We start from the raw sequence: 21,927 nt of genomic DNA on the forward strand, positions 1-21,927 counted from the left end.
TGCTTTGAAACAATTTGTATTGTAAAAGCGCTATATAAATAAAGGTGACTTGACTTGACTTGTGTAAAGCTTTTTTTGTTAAATAAATGGTCACACATTTATTTTCATCTTTCTTTTGGTTTATGTCAAATTCTTAGGTAGACTGTTGGAAACAGTCAACACTCATCAAAACGTGACAAAAGTACCAAAAAACATCCAAAGACTTCCTGATCCAGTGAAATGGCAGTTGCCATGGACTGTATGAAGAGCTGTGTTTTTGTGCGGATTCATTGTGAAGTCTAGGTAAATCGATGTGCATGAGCGTCTGCCTTCTTGTCCGTGTTGTCACCCAGAGCTCTGACTGACTGAGATGTCTGCTCGTCTCAAAGCGTTCGCTGGTCCGGTACGAGCACAATGTAGAGCCGATCACGAGCTCTAGTGGGTCAGAGCTTTAAGCCCACTTTGAAGTTTATAATGCTGAACTTGTGACTTGACTGCTACTGGGAACACATGGCCGTAAATAGGTGGCCCCTTCTTGATCCAGGATGATGGAGGGGAGCCTTATGTAAAAATATGCATGATGAAATTGCTCACAAGTATCGGTGTACCAAACTTATCAGATATCCCGATTGTGTATCAAGAACGACCCCTGTAGAATAGGGTGACCACCACCCGTCCCGCTTTGCATTGTACCGCACAGCATTTTCACACCTTGTCCCGCACATCACATATTGAGAAAATGTCCTGCATTTTCATCAGTCTGTTGGTTTTTAATTATCATATTAAGAAAACGTGCATGCGTTCTTTTGGCTTTTTAAGAAAGCATTTTATTTATTCTTTTTGCGACGTAGTTTTTCACCTATATTTAACAGCGCTTCGTCAGAAGTACAAATACAACAACCGTTTTTAAAATCATATCCAATGGTTGAAAGCAAAGGAGTAAACACGGTCACTAGTGGGTTGTGACGGCTGTCAATCAAAATGTGGAGCGGTGATTCGTTCCATTCGCTTCTGTCAGAAAACAAATTGATAATTCGGTCAATTAAATTTTAAATTTAACAGAATTTATCGACTGGTTTCCTGCTGTGGTTGTTTTAATTCACATCCTTTCTAAAAAAAAATGAACATTTTTGGTTTAATATATAAGACTGTCAATTATCTAAATTCATGTTGGTTTATATTTTATTTGTTCATTATTTATTTTGTTGGATTTTAGTTGGACTTGGTCAGAGCCGTTTCAAAAAATAGTGATCTGCATGATGCCGCTGCCTTTGGGCTCAGTGATGTTGAATTTAAATCTCATGTAAAATAAAGACATGTTACGTTACATTGTGATGTTATGGTGTTTTCTGGAAGGGATTAAAGAACAAAGAACTTTTATCAGCTGAAAGGCAGAATACAAATGTTTTTATTAAGTTAGATAAACATAACATGTTTCAGGTTATGTTTTAGTTTTGGTAAACATGTCCCACATAAACTTATAATCGTCCCACATTTGGTTTGTTTGATGGTGGTCACGCTATATTGTAGAACCTCAGTTTGACCTGACATTTTATAGGGATGTGAGATCACATTAACCAAGAAAAGGACAACACTAACAGAGCCAACCTCCTTTTTCTTCCGCGAGCTGCTCATGAAACCCGCTAAACAACTTTCCACAACAAAACGTGCAGATCAGGGGTATAGCGAGCTGGATCCTCAGCCAAGAAACAGCAGAGGCAAAACAAGAGGAGCGTGGCCCTGAAATAAAGAGGGGCCAAATAAAGGAGGCAGATAAATCAGCCAAGCAAACAAACAGCCCTCGCAGGGCGAGCAGAGGAGCCACTTAGCCTCCTGCCTCCGTGCCACCGTGCCAGTGCTTTGTCACCAAGACCCACTGCTGCTGCACCCCGTCATTAGGCAATGGCATCTCAGCGGGAAGAGTAAACAGACATTAAATCAATTACAGACGCTCCTCGGCGACATCCATGGTCTCTGACAATACCCCCCATCCAAAAAAAACACACACACACAATAACAAACACAAGACATGGTCCTAGCCATCCATGATAACAGTGAACTGTGAATAAACAAATCATATGCGAATAAAAGAGCCTGTTAGAGAGATAAGCCTTTATAAACGAGTTATTAATGAGTTATTAATGAGGTAAAGGGAGCCATATGGCCTTCGTTGAGCCGCCCATCTCAAATCATGTTGATGGGAAGTGGTGGGAGTGTTGGCGGTTAAGTCTTACCCGGCGGTTCAGCGCTGTTTTACTGCCTTGCCTGCCCTGCTCGCCGAGACTATTCTGAGACAACTTCCTGTCAATGTCCTCTTGCCACACTACAGATGGAGAGAGTCAGACGTTCAGAGGAATATTGGAGCAGAAATGCTGGGCTGTTAGTCTATATTAAACGCAGTACACCACAGATGATGACTACAAAATCAACAAATCTGCCACAGCAATCGAAATCAGATCAGACCACAAACATCTTGACATACATACATGCATGCATGCATGCATACACACACATTTAAGAACTCTATCCATTAAAGAACACCAAGACATTTTTCATAATATCTTCTTTGTTGCACAAAAGAAAGAAAGGAACTCATATAGGTTTGGAACAAACATATAGGTTTGGAGTAAATAATGTCAGATTTTTTGGGGGCTATCTCTTAAAATGCATTTTTGTATATCAAAATGTATGAAATGATAAATAAAATAAAATAAAAATGCACATTGGAATTCAGGCTTTGGAAACGTCTCTATACCGACCATCAGGGTTCAGTTGATCTGCATTGGTTGGTGTGGAAATGCAGAGTCTCTTGGCGGTGCTGAGGCCACGACTGTTGAGGAACACCGGCAGGTGGATGATGTTTCGCATGTAGTCGTGGCCATTGATGTTGGAGTCACGTAGCACACTGTTGAGGTTCTGGTTTATTGCCTTGATGATGATATGAGGGTCGCTGGCAAATATGGAGATGAAGGGGCCTTTAGAAAAGAGCACTCGAACCTGTAAACGGAAGAGACAAGGGAATGTTTCCTCTTTATTAGTAGTGGAAAATCTGGTCTAAGCTGCAGCCTAATGGTTAAAACGCATGCTAAACAGTGCCAACACTTTACAATAAGGTTGGACTGGTAAATATTAATTAATGCATTAGGTATCATATGGTTTTTATGGCATGTCTGTTTTGAAGGGCGATTTTGTTATTCTAATGCTCTTTCTCTGGAGAAAATGTACGTAATTCATAGTAAGATTAGGCTAAAACCAAAACAGTGATCAAACACACAGACTGACACTTGAATATACTGTGTAGGTGCAATACAAAACAAGTATCATATTTTTCCTTCTTCCACTGTCAGACCACTTCAGAATGAAATAAGTTATTTAGTTGTAATTCTATTACACTAGCTATGTTACACAGACCTATATTTATGCTACAAATATATGCTGTGGATCATGTGTGTGTTCATACACAAGCCACCTTGTATACGTTTACACACACCCAGACATGTACTAATTTGAATGTGATGGGACTTTCCAGACTAATGAAGAACACTGTAATGTGTATAAGTGTCACAGGATACAGATTTGTGGACCGTAAAAGTTTAAGAACGGCACGCATCATTTAGCGATTGCTGCAAAATTTCTGCTGATATTGTGGTTCTCCACGCCAACATATTTGTGGCACAAAATATGCCATCTGCATTCATATCTGTAATTTTTCCAATAGAAGATCAGCCTTACTAATTGGAACAATATTAAGCTTGAAGGAAAAATCCAATTTGGTCATTCTTATTAAAATCAGAGACAAAAACATCAGAATTTAAAAGAGATGTGGCTAATTGCGCCACAAAGGAATCTTTGAGGCTCTTAGTTTGCAGGCTCTCTGGTAAATTGCAGATTTCATTAGACGTGAACAGGCTGCCAACACAAGAGGATTATTCCCAAATAATGACATTTAGCTGAAGGAAATTCCATTAGTCCAGCTGTGAGAGAGGAATCTGAACTTCTGGAGCTAAACAAGCCTGAACTCTAAGCACTGCTGCACATCCATGAGATGTTTGAGAGGTGAATGAGCTTGTTCTTCCCACAGAGAAGACATGAGGCATCTTGTTTGTCCATTTAGTCAAGAGCTGGAAGCCAATGTGCTCAGACTGAATGAGTCTTTTATATTTAGAGTGGAGATAGATGGCTTGTGCCACCAACAGCTTCTTGGCATTAGTTGAATACACAGGCAAATGCAATCCTGACAGCAAATAAGATTTGTATACTGTTATTCGGTTATATGCGAGATGTTCAATGAGGTTTTACACTAGGCTTAAATGTAGGATTGTGCATGATATCGTAAACATAAACGCACCGTATCAAGCATCTGTAGTACTTTGTCCTGCTCACAGGAATCCAGGCCATCGATGATGACAGCCAGTCGGGTCTGATTCTGAGTGAAGCCGTCAATGGTTTTAGCCATTTTGGCCATGAGTTCCACTTCACACTTCAAAACCTGAGAGAAAGAAAGGAAACAAATCAGCTGCACAGAACAAGCAGCAGTAAAATGGATGTCTTAAAAACTGAATTTTTGAACCACGGTGGTGTGACTAAGGGTGCTTTCACATCTGTAGTTCGGTTCATTTGGTAGGGACTAAGGGCGAAAAATTATACTCTGTATCATTTTCAGGCGTTTTGGTTCCTTTTCACACCACACTGATTGCTCTGGTCCAAATCAGATGATGAGTTGATGAAACGAATCAAAATGCAGTCACGTGACAACATCCACATCACTCGTTGGCCAGGGGTAACTGCACTTCGATTGGTTAGAATTAAAAATTCCAGAGCTCCCGGAAGTTAACAAAGAGGAGGAAAATCCAGCTTTTTACTATGGAGAGACGACTGCGTGGGCTGATGGTATCCCTGGTCATAGTGTATTATATAGTTTATTTCGCTGTTCTTATGAGTTTTGGAGAGTTGGGACCTAAATGGTCATCAGACCAAATTTCTATAATGCTCCGCACCTCCTCAGAACTCCACGTTTGTCCGCGAGCTGCCATGCTAGTGCAAACTGTCAACAAACATTAGTCCTCATCCCATAATGCACAGCGCAGCTGACTACGGCAGCTGGTTTAGTCCAAAAATGCGCAGTTCTTTGGCAGTTGGGTCTGTTCAAGGTCGGATCACGTTCTCACCACAAACAAACCGCTCCAGAGTTCGTTTGAAAGCGTACCGTACGCTTGTTTGGTCCGCTTTTGGTGGGCACCCTAGTGCGATTGCTGCTTTCACACCTGCCCAAACGAACCGCACCAAGAGGGAAAACAAACTCTAGTGCGATTCAACCGAACTAAACGAGGCAGGTGTGAAAGCACCCCAAGCAGCCCATTCGTAAGGTTACAAAGGTTGCAAAATATGTAATAATAATATTTTATTTATTATGAGATTTTACTGTGGACAGCTATACAAGTCAAGATTAACATGAAAGAGAGAGAATTTATCTCAGTCTCTTCAAGTCATGCCTAGTTAGGCCACAGTGTAAGTCACTTTGGATAAGAAAATATCAGCTAAATTAAAACAAATGTAATAGTGATGACTATATATAAGCACATTACATATTACATTAGTATCATTTGGCTCACCTTCATGAATCCCTCACTCTTGAGTTTGTGCATGCTGTTGGCAGCGTTGAGTAGCCTCCTCCTCTGAGAGTGCAGCACAGAGTCCGCCACCTGCCACCAGGTTCGACAGTTCAGAAGAACAGCCAGACCCACCACACTGGCCATGGCGATCAGAACCGCGTTCACCGTGAGGTTCTCTCCATCCACCTTGAAAATGGCCAGTAGGGTCATGCCTGTGACCAGACAGCCCGACGTCAACACAAAAAGCACAAAGGAGGGGACGCAACAGGTCTTCTTCCACTTCTTTCCTGTGAAAAAAAAAAGAAGTATATACATAAGTGCACATTTCGATCAAGTAAAATATTGACAAAACAGTATTAAATGTGATTAGATGAGCCATGTTTGAAGCCAAACCATTCTTGATGTTTAATATGTAGAGCTACAGTATGTAGAGCATAACTTTGGATCAATGGGATTCCACTATGGGTGGGGTTATGATGCAAGTTTACATCCACAAGTTGTCTCAAATAAAAAATAAGACAATAATAAAAAATTATAATAAATAAATAAATAAATAAATTTTTATGAAGGAAATTAAATATTTTACCACAATTATGTTAAGACCGTATTGTTATTGTTCCTAACTAAAAGTATGCAAAATAATTGTCCTTATTTGAAATAAAGCTGAAATAAAATAAACTATAAATATTATAGTTAGATGAAAAATTTAAACTTGAAATAGAAAACTTAAAAAATATATATTTCAGTTAGTTCTCAAGGCAAACATTTTAAACTTTAAGTACTTAAACCAAATCTGAAATAAAAAATTGAAAGCTTCATAGAAATATAAAAATAAAAAGACAAAAGCACATAACAAAATTACTACAATTTTAGAAAAAAATACTGTAACAGTATATAGATAATACTAAAATAACACTGATTTAAGATAAATAAGACACTAATAAGACCCTTTACTGTGGTAAATTTCACTGTTACAGAGAGTCTTGTGTGTCTTGTATAAAATAAGTTAGAAAGGAATTAATTCAACAAATAATAATTTAAAAAAAACACACACAATGCTTTGCTTTTTTTCTCTCTCTACTATCAAGATTCATGCTACATATTCTACAGACACACCTTGAGTTTCGTCATGTTTGAAGACCCGAAAAAGTCTGGTCGCCAAGAAGCCAAACTCTCTCTCACAGGCATCGGACAGCGTGGCTATCATTTCAGCCATGGACGTCTCCCCTCCCACACTCGACAGACGGTTATAGTCTGTGAACAGAAACCTGGACAGATGGAGAACAAAAAAAGACTGACTGAAAATGAGCATCAAACATGTGCGTGTTTCAACAGAATGTGCAGGTAATATAATGTCGTCAAGAGAATATTCACAACATTTCTTTATCCTGCCCAAAATCATTCCGCAAAGTAAATTACATCCTTAAACACAGCAAACCTAACTTTGAAAAAGAAAACAGCCCTTAAAGGGATAGTTCACCCAAAAATGAAAATTTGGTCCGTATTTACTCACCCTCATGTTGTTCCAACCCCGTAAGACCTTCGTTCATCTTCGGAACACGAATTAAGATATTTTGATGAAATCTGAGAGCTGGATCACTCCTCCATAGGCTTCTAAGGGATTGAACTTGCCAGCCCCGAAAAGTTATTAAAGACATCGTTAAAATAGTCCAAGTGACTACAGTGGCTCAATCTTAAGTTTATCAAGCGACGAGAATACTTTTTGTGCGCAAAAACAAACAAAAATAACGACTTTATTTCAACTATTCATTTCCTTCTCTGTGGGCCTCGAGTGAGTTAAATAGAGTAATAGCGCAGCGCTTCTGTAGTTGTACGTCACACGTAGGCTCACTATTGGCCGATGCGTCATGTGGGTGATGCGTGTGACGTACAACAACAGATTATACACTGTTTAACTAGTAACCTGACTCGAGGCCCACAGAGAAGGAAATGAATAGTTGAAATAAAGTCGTTATTTTTGGGGTTTTTTGCGCACAAAAAGTGTTCTCGTCGCTTGATAAACTTAAGATTCAGTCACTTGGACTATTTTAACGATGTCTTTAATAACTTTTTGGGGCTGGCAAGTGTCAATCCCTTAGAAGCCAATGGAGGAGTGATCCAGCTCTCAGATTTCATCAAAAATATCTTAATTTGTGTTCCGAAGATGAACGAAGGTCTTACGGGGTTGGAACAACATGAGGGAGAGTAAATACTGACAGAATTTTCATTTTTGGGTGAACTATCCCTTTAAGGTAGTTGGGTGCTGTTGAAGTGGATGGATGTGTTTGGTCATGGCTGCACTATTCTGAGAGCTCTACCTGACAGGCAGGGCTTTGGTGGTCTGTTCCGGAAGCTCGGGGGAATTGACGAACATGAGTTTGAGAAGCAGCTCCAAGTAGCCGATGTGGCGGGCCAGTCTGGTGCTGAGGACCCAGGCCCAACTCCAACTTTCCCCTGCTTTTCTCCCACCAAAGTACACCAACACTGCACACACCATACAAAAAGCACAGGAGACCGAGATGATGCAAAGACACTTTTTGATATGAACTGAACCAGAAGTTTGTGAGAATGTAAAACAGGACAAAATGAAGAACAGGCAAGTCCACTCACAATCCACATGATATTCGGAAGTACACTGCTGCATTCTAGTGGCCACATTTATAAGTACAGTTTAGTGCCTCTTGGTAACCAAGAACGAACCCTCATATTAAGGAGAGAATGGGTCAAATGTAATAATTAATAAATAAAATTCAACAAAAGCCTCTACAATTTGAGTTCTAATCTGAATATTAAACTTCTTTGTGTCCATTGTACATGTAAATATAATTGCATTTCAATAGTAATGAGATGAATAATCATAAGCAAGAGTGTAAAATAAATATACACTACAAAATACTTACAAAATCACCAAAAATAACTATACAGTAAGTGCTATTTCGATAATTAGGGAATGGTGGACTATGAACCCCAGGGGGTAGATATATTAGTCCAATTTCAACCATAATCTATGTAAAGGTAGAGTTGACAAGAAAATTTAAGTATTCAGGTCAAACAAAAACAAATTTGTCAAGTACAACCATGTAGTCAGACACTCAATCTAAATCAAATGATTTTTCTGCTCAAATCCCTGACTATATTTTCTTATTTCTCTATCTTAGCACAATCTTTGCTGCACTACAATAACTTTACAGACACTAATTTATCCACTTTCATTTAAAAAAAAAAATTTGTTCATTTTAATAACAATAAAAAAAATAGCAATGACAATAATAATTTAATATTAAAAAGATTAGATCTAATAATAATCATAATGCTTATTATTAAATATAATGAATATGGTTAATACATATTCCTATTAATGATTATATTATTATAGATATAATAATCGTAATAAGTTATTATTACCATAATAATTTATGATGTTTAATAAATTTATTGCATGCATTTCTTACTGTATTTGTGATTTGTTGTTCTACTGTATTTATTGACTTTTTATTTATTGTTTTATTCTGCTTAGTATTTTGAATTTGTTCACTATAAAGTCTAAGGGGCCGTTTACACGACACCGTTATCAACTAAGAACGGAAAACTTTGCATTTTAGCCGTTTATTTACACGACATAGATGTTTTGGGGGCCTGAAGAGGCAAACTTTTGAAAACGGGTTTCAAAGTGCATGCTATGAAAACGATACAGTCATCAATGCCGTGTAAACTACAGAAACACAAATTTGTAAAACCAGTGACTTCATGAGCATGCCTATAGAGAGCCTATGTCCCTCCCCCCGCTTACAGCTCATGGGACCTTATTTTAGAAAAAATATGTATGGTAGTCAATGGTGAGAGACAACTTATCTTTTTATTCCGTCTGAACTGTGCCCTGAATTACACATATGATGTTTGTCAATTTAAAAGATAATTATGAAAGTCAAGAAAGTTCTGTTTTATGACAAACTGTGAGAGTAACATTTATGTGAAAATCGCTCAATGAACGACATCTCTCGTCTCGCACTATGTACGTCACCAAGCTCGTGTTTGTGCAGTCTGGTACAAAACACACAGGCATGACGGCGTAACATTACGATTATAACATTAGACTTTAGAAAAAATGACAGAAGTTAGCTTCAGTAAAGTTAGCTTCATTCATTGAGAGAAAAGGTATGACGTCACATGCGCGCCTTTTGGGTTTGTAGTCTTTGTAATTACGTATTTTCACAGTCTTATACCTCAACAGATTCACATCAAACTGATACTTTCTTGACTTTAAAATGCATATTTTAAATTGACAAACATCATATGTGTAATTCAGGGCACAATTCAAACGGAATCCAAATATTTGTCGTCTCTCGCCATTGACTACCATATAATATTTTTCCGAAATAAGGTCCCATGGTGCTCCACCGGAAGAGAAGGGACTTAGGCTTTCTAATACTTGTTCAGTATATAGGCGCGTAGTGTTTCTTTGCAACGTGACATCGCCAACTACTGGCCTGGCATGCATAACAGCGTTTTTAGACGTTGTGTATATCTGTGTGAGCAGGAATAGCTTTGACACTGTTGTGACCTGTATGCAAAAAACACAAAGGAACGATTTTTCAATTTTTTGCTAAATTCGATGTCATGTAAACACACCCTTTGTCCTTCTGTTATATGCTGCACTATGTTCCCATAGGAATTATTCTCCTTTTTTACACTCAGCCTGTAATGAGAGGCTTGATTTCTCACCAAAGAAGATGTAGAGAAGGGTGAGCAGGCTGAGGGCCACAGCGATGGCCAGCTTTGTGTCAACAGCGAAGCCGAGGACCAGAGCCACAGATCCACAAAGCATTAGAGTCAAAACCACAACCAACCACGAGAACTGGAACAACGGCTCCACCTGCTGCCCGGCAAACGTCTTCATCTCATCTGATACAGTGACAACATACTCAGATCTCAATCAGATGGTAAAAATACAACAATGCCTTCCAGATCTTGAATAGACTTTTGTGGCTCATACCCTCCAGTTTCTTAAGCAGGAAGGACTTGCCGCTGCCCCACTGAGCGTAAAGCCCCACACAGATGGGCGGCTGCATGGTGGGCTCACTCAGGATGTCTGCCAGAGCGCTGCTGTACAGGTCATAGCCCAGCATGTCCCCGTCACACTCAGAAGGAGACAGGTGCTCTGGGGAGGAATACATCAGAGCTGTAGCAGACAGACATGTTAGTGTGCAAACCAGTTTTGTTTGAGGAGTACTCACTGGCTCCAAATATCTGGGTGAGGATGCTCTTCTGGTGCGTGCAGTCAATGTTGTAAGGCGTCTCTCCCTCTTTGTTGGGTCGGTAGAGCAGACGACCATCTTTGGGGTTCCTCAAGAGCAGCTCGGCAAGTTTACGGCTTCTTCCACGAATGGCAATATGCAGGGCTGTGTCACCTTTCTGAGAAGATAACATTTTAGATTAGGAGAATATTCAAATGCAGAAATTCACTTCACAGTATTTATTTTTAAAGGAAATTAATACTTTTATTCAGCAAATATTGATTAATTTGATAAAAAGTCACAGTGAAGACATTCATAATGTTACAAAATATTCTTATTTCTAATTAATGCCGTTTCTTTCTATTAAAAAATAATCAATAAAATAACTGTACAACTGGTTTTAACACGAAGAAGAAGAGGAATTGTTTATTGAGCACAAAAACAGCATATTAGAATGATTTCTGAAGGATCATGTGACACTGAATAATGGCTGTTGCAATCACAGGAATAAATTACACACACACACATACATGTATGTATGTATATATACCCTTACAGGCCACTTTATTAGGTACACCAGATTGGACCCCCTTTTGCCTTCAGAACTGCCTTAATTCTTGATGGCATTGATTCAACAAGATGCTGGAAATATTCCTCAGAGATTTTGGTGCTCTATTGGACTGAGATCTGCTGACTTTGGATATCATTTGAGTATATTGAACTCATTGTCATGTTCAAGAAACCAGTTTGAGATGATTTGAGCTATCTTGATAGAGATAGCCATCAGAAGATGTGTAAACTGTGGCCATTAAAGGGATGGACATAGTCAGCAACAATACTCATGTAGGCTGTGGCGTTTAAACGATGCTCAGTTGGGTACTAAGAGCCCCAAAGTGTTCCAAGATAATATCCTGCACACCATTACACCACCAGCAGCCTGAACCGAATGCAGGATGGATCCATGATTTCATGTTTATCACCAATTCTGACTCTACCATTTGAATGGCGCAGCAGAAATCAAGACCCTTCTCTGTCTCTGTAAACCCAAGAGATAGTTGTGCATGAACATCCCAGTAGTTCAGCAGTTTTTGATATACTCTGAACGTTGCATGGTTGTTGGTTGGGCTGGTCTGAGTCACTTAAATCACGTTTCTTCCCCATTCTGACACTCAGTTTGAAATTTAGCAGATCGTCTTGACCGCGTCTATATATCTAAATGCATTGTGTTGCTGCATTAGATATTTGTGTTAACAAGCCGTTTATAACTGTATAAAGTGGCCAGTGAGTGTATGTATACACACTCACACACACACTTACCTTGTCCACCGCTGACACTTTGGCTCCTTTGTCCAAAAGAAGCTCCACAATTTCCATGTTTCTCATCTTGGTGGCTTTTATGAGGGGAGTCTCTGCATCCTGACACATTAATGTAAATAGAATTGTATCTCTCTTACAGTAAACAATTATAAGCGCCATATTCATAATTTTCATATAGGGTTACATTACAATATCCAATAAGAATCAGGTCTTTACCTTAGTGTGAGCCTCAGTATCAGGGTTGCATTGCAGAATGTCTCGTACCATGGTTGCGTTACCTTTCTCGACAGCCCAGTACAGGGCAGTCTTACCATCCTATAATAAAGAGCCAAAAAGAATCATATGACCTGGGTCATCGTGATAGCTACTACTTAATCACGTGGGATTAATAATACGTTTCTAATAGGAGGTGAAAAGGGCATTAAAACAAAGAGGCTGTTCTGTATAGATTAGAGTTTAGGACTGTGTGCTGATGGATGCAGACGATTGAAATATTGAAGAGGTGGTGTGAGAGAGATGCAGTTACCTGACCCTTGACATCAATATCAGCATATTTATTAAGCAAAGCTCGGACGATCTCCACATGACCTCCTCTGACGGCTCCGATAAGCACAGTATCACCACTCTGAGACATAAACAAGCACAAGACGAATGGGAATTTCAAGATGCCTAAAATACTAACACTCAAGGTTAAATGAGAAGCTATATGAGAAGCTCTACCCGGTCAGGGATGTTGACATATGTGCCCGCGTCCAATAGATCTTGGACAATCTCAGTGTATCCCTCTATAGCAGAGATCATCAGTGCCGTGTTGCCATCTTTATCAGTCATATTCATGTTGGGGTTTCTCTTAAGCAGCTCCTTCACCACCTCAGTGAAACCACCATGCACAGCCACTATCAGTGCAGTCATCGAGTTCTACAGGAGAAAGATTGAGTTGGGGTATAATAAACATAATGCATATTTCAGTGAATTTATTACATCAGCGTATTTGGTGCACCTGAAAAATGTCAAAACTCAATCTAACAAGCACAATGTGCACTGGCTTTTGAAGATTAATTGAGCCACGCATCTTACTCCTCTGCGTCTGTTACTATACACCTTGAATTTTAACTTCAAAAACACAAAGTGCATACCGCTCCTTCCTGGTCCACATTGGCGCCGTTCTCCAGCAGATGCATCACACAGTCATAATGGCCTTTTCTGGCGGCCCAGATCAGGGGTGTAGTGCCATACTGACAATGACAATGAAAAACCACAATGAAATGACTTAACAGATCTGATTAACAAGCTTAATGATTTACAGATTTTTCCAAACTCTGCATGAGCCATACATAACTTGATTTCTATGAATTATTAATGTGGTGATTACTCGTTCACAGAATTCGAATCCTTGATTAACAGATAAGCAAATTAAATATATTACTTGGCATAATAACTGGAAATCAGAATAACTCATAAATGCAATTATTAAAAAGTGGTGCATTTTACTTTATCATGTTGCTTCTATAATTAAAAAAAACATTTTTGGCCATGAGATACAGTAATTTTAGTAAAATTTGCAATTCAATTCTACTACTATACTTATTATTTTTCTATTCAATATTTAACAAGTGCAAAAGTGTGAGAATCTTTTTTTTTTTTTGCAATTCAACATCTATCTATAATTTAAAAATAAATAAATAAACAATATGGCAAAATTTTGCAAAGTATTTACACTATTCAAAAATGTTGGATTTGGTAAAATTTTTTGATGTTTTTGAAAGAAGTCTCTTATGATCACCAATGATGCATTTATTTAATTTAAAAAAAAATACAGTAAAACCAGTAATTTGTGAAATATTATTACAATTAAAATAAGCGTTTTCTTTCTTAATATATTTTATTTTAAAATATATTAAAGAAAACGCTTATTTTAATTGTAATAATATTTCACAAATTACTGGTTTTACTGTATTTTTTTACTGTATTTCTGTGATGGCAAAGCTGAATTTTCAGGATCATTACTCCAGTCTTCAGTGTCACACGATCCTTCAGAAATCATTCTAATATGCTGATTTGATGCTCAAGAAAATATCTTATTAATATCAATGTTGAAAACAGCTGAGCTGCTTCTTGTGGAAACCAAGAGTTCTTTATTTCTTTCGTTTAAAAAAAAAAAACTGACCTCAAACTTTTGAAACTTTTAAATATAATTTATCGGTTTCATGTGGAAACAGTTGACTTGGCTCTTTTGTTCACTATCACTGTTTATGAATCTCGTGAAAGCTCAAGTCAGCGTTTCAAGAGATGGGAGTGATAAAGCACCTTGTCAGAGCAGTTGACTTTGGCTCCATGCTGAAGCAGCAGCTGAACAATCTCCGCATGGCCTCTTCCTGCCGCCCATATGATGGGGTAAACACTGTACTACTGGGACAGACAAAAATCAATTACACACCGCAGAAAACACTCAAACCTAGAGATGAAATCTCATATAGGGCCACAGTTTCACCCACACCTCAGACATTATCTCTGAGCATTTCTAAATGTACAATACATGTTTGAAAGAGTTGTCACAGAACTGGAAAAGGCTGTGCAGACCTGTCCGGTGATGTTTGGATTTGCTCCCTTCTCCAGCAGTAGATGTGCCACCTCCACACGTCCCTTATAAGCGGCCCACATGAGCGCACTCCAGCCCCCCTACACAAACATACCAAGGTTGTTATATTCCCACATGATCCTCCTTTATAATAATCTCATAGTCACAGGGCTATGTGGACAAACACATTTTCCCTGAGTCAGGGAGTGACTCAAACTACCGGCTGTCTCTTATCTTCCTTATTTGTTATAATAAGCTTTAGCTGCTTTCCCAGAGAGCATTTATGGGCATCAGACACATTCGAACATTCCATTTCGAATGATTAAATGTGCCTATGATGCCCAAAAATCTATTTAAAGGAACTACACACATAAGTGCTAATCTTAAATACAGAGTATCACGTGTTTCAGTAAGGTAGGAATTAAATTAATCCAGATAGGACAGTGGAGGATAAACAGTTTTAAGATTACAGCTTTGAATTTAACGTTAATTTAGTGTAAATAATTATTAAAAAGATTGAGTGATGAAAATGTACAAATTAATAAATAATATATATCCACAAAATTTTTTAATTTAATTAATACAATTTGTATTAATGTATTTGTAAAATTTCAATAATAATATTGAATTAATTTAATATATTTAATTAATAAATAAATTAATTAATTTAATCTGATTCAGATGTAATCAATTCACAAATAATAATAAACAAATATTTTTTTAATATTTGTATATGATGTAATTAAATTGGCATTTTATATAAATCATTCACTAATTAATTAATTTTAAATATAAGGTAACACTTTACAGTAAGGTCTTATTTGTTAACATTAGTTAATGAACTAATTATGAGCAATATATTATTACAGCATTTATTAAGCTTTATTAAACGTTAGTTTATAAAAAAAAACAATTCCTCATCGTTTAGTCATGCTAGTTCAGTGCATTACCTAATGTTAACAAATATAACTTTTGATTTTAAAATGTATAAGTAAATGTAAAAATTAACACTAACAAAGTTATTTGTTACTGTAGTTCATGTTACCTAATGCAGTTTAGTTCACTAACATTAACAAAGGAAATCTTATTGTGAAGTGCTACCGGATATAATACAATTACTTTATTTAAAATTGATTGACAACCTTAATTTTGACAAAAATATAAAATTTTCAAGGAGTTGAAGAAAGTCATTCACAATGATAAGAACAACTGTTGATTTAAGTACAATTATCTTCTTTAAGGCATCCCATGTCTTTATCCTGTGTCTTACCATGTCTCGATGCTCCACATTGGCATTGTTCTCCAGGAGTTCCTTCACCACTCCAGTGTGTCCCTCTTTAGCAGCTGAAATCAGTGCGGTCCAGCAATCCTAAGACAAGTGGAAAAAACTGCTTATTTAATGACATGAACATCTAAAGATCCAGTTTAGAAGATGTCTGTGGAGTTTCAGATCATACCAGCTGGTCATACCAGGTGGTCATAGTGAAGATTCTTCGACTGTCACCAGAAAGGTTATATACTATACTGTGTATATGCTGGTGTGAGAAGCTCAAAGTGTTTGTGCCTGTAAACGTCGTCATCTAGTCATTTACAAAATGACAGTGCAGGGTAACAATTATTTAGATTCTACGGCCCACCCACACCTATGAAATCATACATCTGGTTAAAGAACTGTAGACACTCAGACATTAGCCATGTTTCCCATCCACATACGTTTGTGTGAATTTTGGGACATCGTATTTAAAAAAAATAAAATGCTGGATGGAAATGCTAAGATGTGCATGAATTCAAAAATTGGGCATACATTTTTTTTTTAATAAATAAATAAGAGTAAATATTTTTTTTTTTAAAAGCTCATGTGACCGTCTCAACAGTGGATGTGATTGGATAACTGTACTAACCAGCGGACCAATGCGCAGCATCTCAAATGTTGTTTTAGTTATTCTGAAATGCCTGAGCCAAAAGTCTGTCATCAAAATGATTTGGTACGGATTTGAATTTGGATGACCTCCCACAACTGTCTCACATGAATGTCTTCACAAACATAAGGCAAGATAACATGACAGCGTTTATTGGTTTTCGTCAGTCATTTATGTAATTTATGATGTCAGTTAAAAGAGCCACAGTGTCTTCCCCGATTGCAGCAACTTCCACTTTTATTACAGATATTTTGTGCCAATTTCCCAGGAAGTGCCTATTTCATTTTCTTGAGCACATGGGCTGGGAATGCTGGTTTGTTTGCAAATGTTTTATGTGATATTCCACTTTTGAGCATAAGTTAAATACGCAACTTTGTATGGAAGCATAACTACTGACTCATTGACTCTTTTGCAAAAGAGCGCAGTCAGGTGTAACTGACAATCTTTGCTTGATGAAATCATGCCATCTCTCTGCTGTGTGTGTTTTGTGTTCAAATGTGAAGAACTACTCACAATATCATCCAAATTTACGTTTGCTCCCCTCTGGATGAGCTCCTGCACGATCTCTAGACTGCCCTGCTCTGACGCCACCATGAGAGCAGTCTGGCCGTTCTACAGCAGAACACAATGACTTATATAAGTAATGGGCAAGCAGATTTAAAAGAAATATTCAGAGTTAGTTTCATCCTAATGTTTATGTACCACATGTTTGGCATGGTGTTAGTTATCAAGGACAATAGTTTCAATTCATTCCTCAGTGTGCAGAAATGAACAAGAAACATGTTTACAGTAAATACACTGTTTCCACAGTTTAACCATAACATTTAAACATTACACAGAGCATGATACTGGTGTGACAGAACCCATTAAACAGAACTGTATGTGCAGAGTCAAATACAGTTTTCAGTTTCACATTTTATCCAGGTCTATTGCTTGTAGTCTAAACAACAACAACAACAACAACAAAAGTATCCTTATGTGGTCTAAGTTATGCTGTAAAATACATAATTCATAATTTTTAGCGCTTCAAGTCATATATATATATATATATATATATATATATATATATATAAATAAGTGTGTGTGTGTATTTACATCAGTTTTAAAATCAGAAAATATAAAATCAGTTACACATTTTTTCCTAAAAATCATTTTCTTTCATATGGGCTCATTTACAACATTATATATGGTGAATGAGCAAACAAGTGAGTGGTACAGTACTAAAGTTATGACTGCGAAGCTTTAAACTGTCTGATGTCAGCACTATGGCGAAAACAAATTTAAACAAATATGTTTTCATGTATATTTAACGAACACCAAGCTAAGTTACAAAAAGTAATTAGTGATATTCAAGCGTTCCTCACTCACTTCACTTCTGGTGTCCACCTCTCTGTACTTGTCCAGATGAGCTTTGATGGCCGAAAGGTTCTCCTCCTCCACGTAACTGAACAGACTCTGAATGGTCAGGGAACTCATCTTCAGAGAGGTGCTCACATCCATGGCTGAACTGGGAACTCCACTGGAGAACGTGGAAAAGAGCAGGAGAGATACATCATTAAAGGAAACTCTCCTCTGTTCAGCCATTATAAAAGACAGGCTTCTCCTCCTGAAGCAGAGCAGATGTGGAACAACAAGACACACGGTAACAAGCCCAGTCTTGCTGGATTGCACAAACCATTCGAGTTAATGATGAACCGCATGTTAACTGAACAGACAGTAGACTATCTTATCAATATCGATTAGGATAAAGCCTGAATGATGCAAAGTTAAAAGCTTCTAATGCTGTCTGAGCAATAAACAGGAACTATACCAATATTCTTTGGGGTTATTATCAGCGCACTACTGCCTACACACACACACACACACACACACACACACACACAAAACCTTTTCCCAAAGCTTATACTAAGTTGTTATTCTGAAGAATGAAGGAAGTAGTTCAAGCCTCTTAATGGTCCTTAGAAGGGGAAAAAAACTAAGTTTGAGGAAATTAACAAGGCTTAACTTTGGCTTCAGAAATGCACACTGTATTCCAAGTCCATTCATTAAAACACAACAAGAACACTTCTATGGAAAATTTGTGCTCTATATCATTCATCAATCTTCACTGTGTGGAAAGAGGGGGGAAAAAAGAGTCACATATGAAATTATGCGAGCTAGTTTAAACAGTGGATTCAAAAAGTAGGGAAAGATAGGGGACGATGCCATTCATGTAAAATAATAAATCAAATATTCTGTGTTTTCCTATATTTATTCTCATATTTATGTATTTTGACAATTTACTTGAATAACTGAAATTGAGTCAAAGAGATGCATCTGAATTACACTGTATAATAATAAATCTTTTTTTAATTAGCATATAATTAATTTAATTTAATTCTTCATGGTTTACAATGATTATTACATAAAATAAAAACACCTGCACAAACCAATTTTCAGGGAGTCTTCTTACCCCAATAATCGAACTTTTTACATTTCACTTTAAAATCAAAACATTTTATCATAAAAATCTAAATTAAGGACGGTAAACACAAAATCCTTCATTAACAATTCGATTAAAAAAAATAATATAATGACATTTTTTTTTACCTCAAAACGTAGTACTGATTATTTAATATTGATATGCAAATAAAAAGAAACAATTTTAAAGTAACCAGAACAATTATAAAAGCATTAACCATTCAATAAATGCATTGAGATTTAGTAATATTTATGGTCGAGAAGAATTGTCTTACTCTTTTTGGACATTTAAGTCACACTTAAAACTGTATGGATTTTGTAATTACAACATTCAACTGGTGTCAAAAAAAAACTTTTAAGACAATGTATGGCATCAGCTTCACACACATAACAAAACAGCATCCATACACTTCACTGTCTTAATTTCAAATCCTAATTTTTAATTTAAAACCAAGCAAAAATGTTTGTCTCCTAAATCTTAAATGACTCTAGGTTTAATGTTGCTATATATAGCAAAGACATTCATATATTTTAAACGTTTGTGTCCAAACACTTTCAGAAGCAGTAATTTAGACAGATCTAAATGTTAAGTTTTACTATAACATGAGCATAAATCACTATAATAAAGCGATCAAACAAAGTAAATAAGGCCAAAAGCATGTACTTTTTTCCAGGGTCATTTTCCCAACTCAGCAGCCCCAGTATAACCCATCAAAGATGAAAGCCGGACACCAAAAGCCACTTCCAGCTGACAACATGCAAAGCATAATAGGTTAAAAACTCCCTAAACACTTTTTAAAAACACAGTGAATCCTACTTTTGGGCCTCAGCGCCCAAAATCCACTTAGTTACAGAAGATACAAGTCCTATCGACAAACTTAAATATCAAAAGGTGACAGATATAATAATGCAAAGAATCCTTTTCCATCAGCCTTTGTTCATCTCTGAACTGCTGACACACCCTTGAAAGCATCCCAGCTGCCCTCCTGAGACATCACACAATGAAGAGAGCCAATCACGAGGAGCCCCTCAGACAAATATTGACAGGGCAATGTTCACCCCCTCTCCCCAGCCCACAAAGAACCCGTTCCAAACAGATAACCCAAATACTATGCTTTCATTCAACTTTATTCTTCACACTCAGAAGGCTGACAATATGCAAACTCACCTTGAGCCAAAGTCCCTGTGAGATGAGTTTAAAAGCCTGTCTATCCTTGTGCTGTTGATACTCCACTCACGCCGTCACTCAGACTGTGTACTAACAAGCCGACCGTGGCTCTGCCTGTCACTCCAGGCACTCATGAATAATGCATGAGGAAGTGTGATGCCCCACCTCTCTTCAGAGAGACGCCCAATGAATCCTACTAGTCAACCTCAACTCATGAATATTAATGAGGTCTGATGTTATAAATAAGCCTCTTTAAGGGTCCAGCTCACATGTAATCAATATTAATGAGACACGCCTTTGCCCAAGGGTGGGTGTTGGCATACTGGCTTTATGAAAGAAATATTTCATTTAATGTAATTTTTCAATTTCAGTTTAACTTAAATTTCAGTGTGCTTAGAAAAAAAAACTAGTTCTGTATAAATGTTTGTTAAAGGTTAATGGACTGGGAGCACATATGGATTTCACATCAGAGGTAAGCAAACATCACTATGGCAATCGCTAAATATATAAACTGAGTTCTTATAATAGACATGATCTCTAGCCATAAAGTCAACAACCCAGAGAGAGACAGAGATGCTGGGTGACCGTATGAAATTAAGTGTAGCGTTTTTAGACAGGCCAATAAGTAGAGTAACTTTTTTTTTATAGTTGACTTTGCAACATGAATGATTATTTTTGATGTTTAAATACCTAATAACATATTCAAAAGTGATTTTGACACAATAACTAAATATTCATTAGAATTCAATATTTAAATCGATTACTTATTTTCCCCCATTTGATTTTATGGAGAGAAAGCAAAATAATAGAAATGTTTGTTTTATATACATACACATATTCGTTGTTTAACAAATAAATAAAACACCCCTGGAATTCCTTGTGGGTTTAGTTACTCACTCCTGTTTTGGGAATCACTGGATCCGTTTCCATAGTGTGGCTCAATGGCACAGTGGTAAACACGTTTACACAAGCACCGTGAAAAACAACTTTTGAAGCTGCTCAAACGCGTTTGCCCACTGTCTCAAAGGTGTAACGAGTATCATACCATGCTTTTCTGAAATGACGAATATTCATGCACAAGTGCTTACAAACAAAATTATATGAACAGCAGTCAACACTGGAGAGAAGAGCACGTGTCCTGACAGCTGTAGCTGAACTGTGAACATCACTGTTCTCTCTTGTAACAATGATACAAAGCTTCTACGTAGCATTTAAAAATAATATAAACTTACTTTGACTCACGTGAATATAACAAAATAGTTGACAAGAGCTCACGTTTTTTGTAAAAACCATATCCCTTTGTTTCAGAAGTCCAAATGGTAAATGTGTATCTCCCTGCAAGAAGGTCCAAGTAATTCGATAATTCACATAAATCTGTTGGTTTCCATAATCTTGTGTTACACCACAGCCATTTTGTGGGAATAGCTACGGGGTGTGGATGAAATTAAAATTTACTAGACATGTCCACACCCACTGTGCACAAAACACGCCCGCTGACTGCAGGACACTAGTGACGCCCATTTTTATTTGTGTGTTTTTTATTTTTCTGATTTAGACAGACATATATTCAGACAGAAAGATCGATAAAAAACTCATCCATCAATCCATCCATCTATATAGCTGTGGTATGATTCTTTTTAAAATATGAATTCAATGTCAT

The 21,927-nt window shown here is 37.2% G+C and overlaps 1 protein-coding gene across 8 annotated transcripts in view; it reads right to left on the reverse strand.

The window, feature by feature from the left end:
• The window catches only part of kidins220a (kinase D-interacting substrate 220a), a 55,036-nt gene extending 33,333 nt beyond the window's left edge, over positions 1 to 21,703 (reverse strand). For 2 of the 8 annotated variants that reach the window (XM_077240048.1, XM_077240046.1), the window contains exons 1-20: positions 21,510 to 21,703; positions 18,008 to 18,158; positions 17,153 to 17,251; positions 15,991 to 16,089; positions 14,723 to 14,821; positions 14,450 to 14,548; positions 13,279 to 13,377; positions 12,863 to 13,060; positions 12,669 to 12,767; positions 12,359 to 12,457; positions 12,143 to 12,241; positions 10,826 to 11,003; positions 10,585 to 10,749; positions 10,314 to 10,493; positions 7,910 to 8,075; positions 6,708 to 6,859; positions 5,592 to 5,878; positions 4,328 to 4,468; positions 2,739 to 2,976; positions 2,214 to 2,302 (exon numbers count right to left, since the gene is read on the reverse strand). In XM_077240048.1, coding sequence (XP_077096163.1) covers positions 2,214 to 2,302; positions 2,739 to 2,976; positions 4,328 to 4,468; positions 5,592 to 5,878; positions 6,708 to 6,859; positions 7,910 to 8,075; positions 10,314 to 10,493; positions 10,585 to 10,749; positions 10,826 to 11,003; positions 12,143 to 12,241; positions 12,359 to 12,457; positions 12,669 to 12,767; positions 12,863 to 13,060; positions 13,279 to 13,377; positions 14,450 to 14,548; positions 14,723 to 14,821; positions 15,991 to 16,089; positions 17,153 to 17,251; positions 18,008 to 18,139 — 2,718 coding nt within the window. In that variant the 5' untranslated portion in view covers positions 18,140 to 18,158; positions 21,510 to 21,703. Of the gene's footprint in view, positions 1 to 2,213; positions 2,303 to 2,738; positions 2,977 to 4,327; positions 4,469 to 5,591; positions 5,879 to 6,707; positions 6,860 to 7,909; positions 8,076 to 10,313; positions 10,494 to 10,584; positions 10,750 to 10,825; positions 11,004 to 12,142; positions 12,242 to 12,358; positions 12,458 to 12,668; positions 12,768 to 12,862; positions 13,061 to 13,278; positions 13,378 to 14,449; positions 14,549 to 14,722; positions 14,822 to 15,990; positions 16,090 to 17,152; positions 17,252 to 18,007; positions 18,159 to 20,267; positions 20,366 to 21,509 lie in introns of those variants that run through there. The other 6 variants (XM_077240053.1, XM_077240049.1, XM_077240045.1 and 3 more) reach the window with 5 other exon arrangements.
• Between the last annotated feature and the right edge of the window lie 224 nt (positions 21,704 to 21,927).

This window comes from Siphateles boraxobius, unplaced genomic scaffold, assembly GCF_051911475.1.
Source record: "Siphateles boraxobius isolate OS27281-9 unplaced genomic scaffold, OSU_SipBor_1 22, whole genome shotgun sequence".
NCBI lineage: Eukaryota > Metazoa > Chordata > Actinopteri > Cypriniformes > Leuciscidae > Siphateles > Siphateles boraxobius.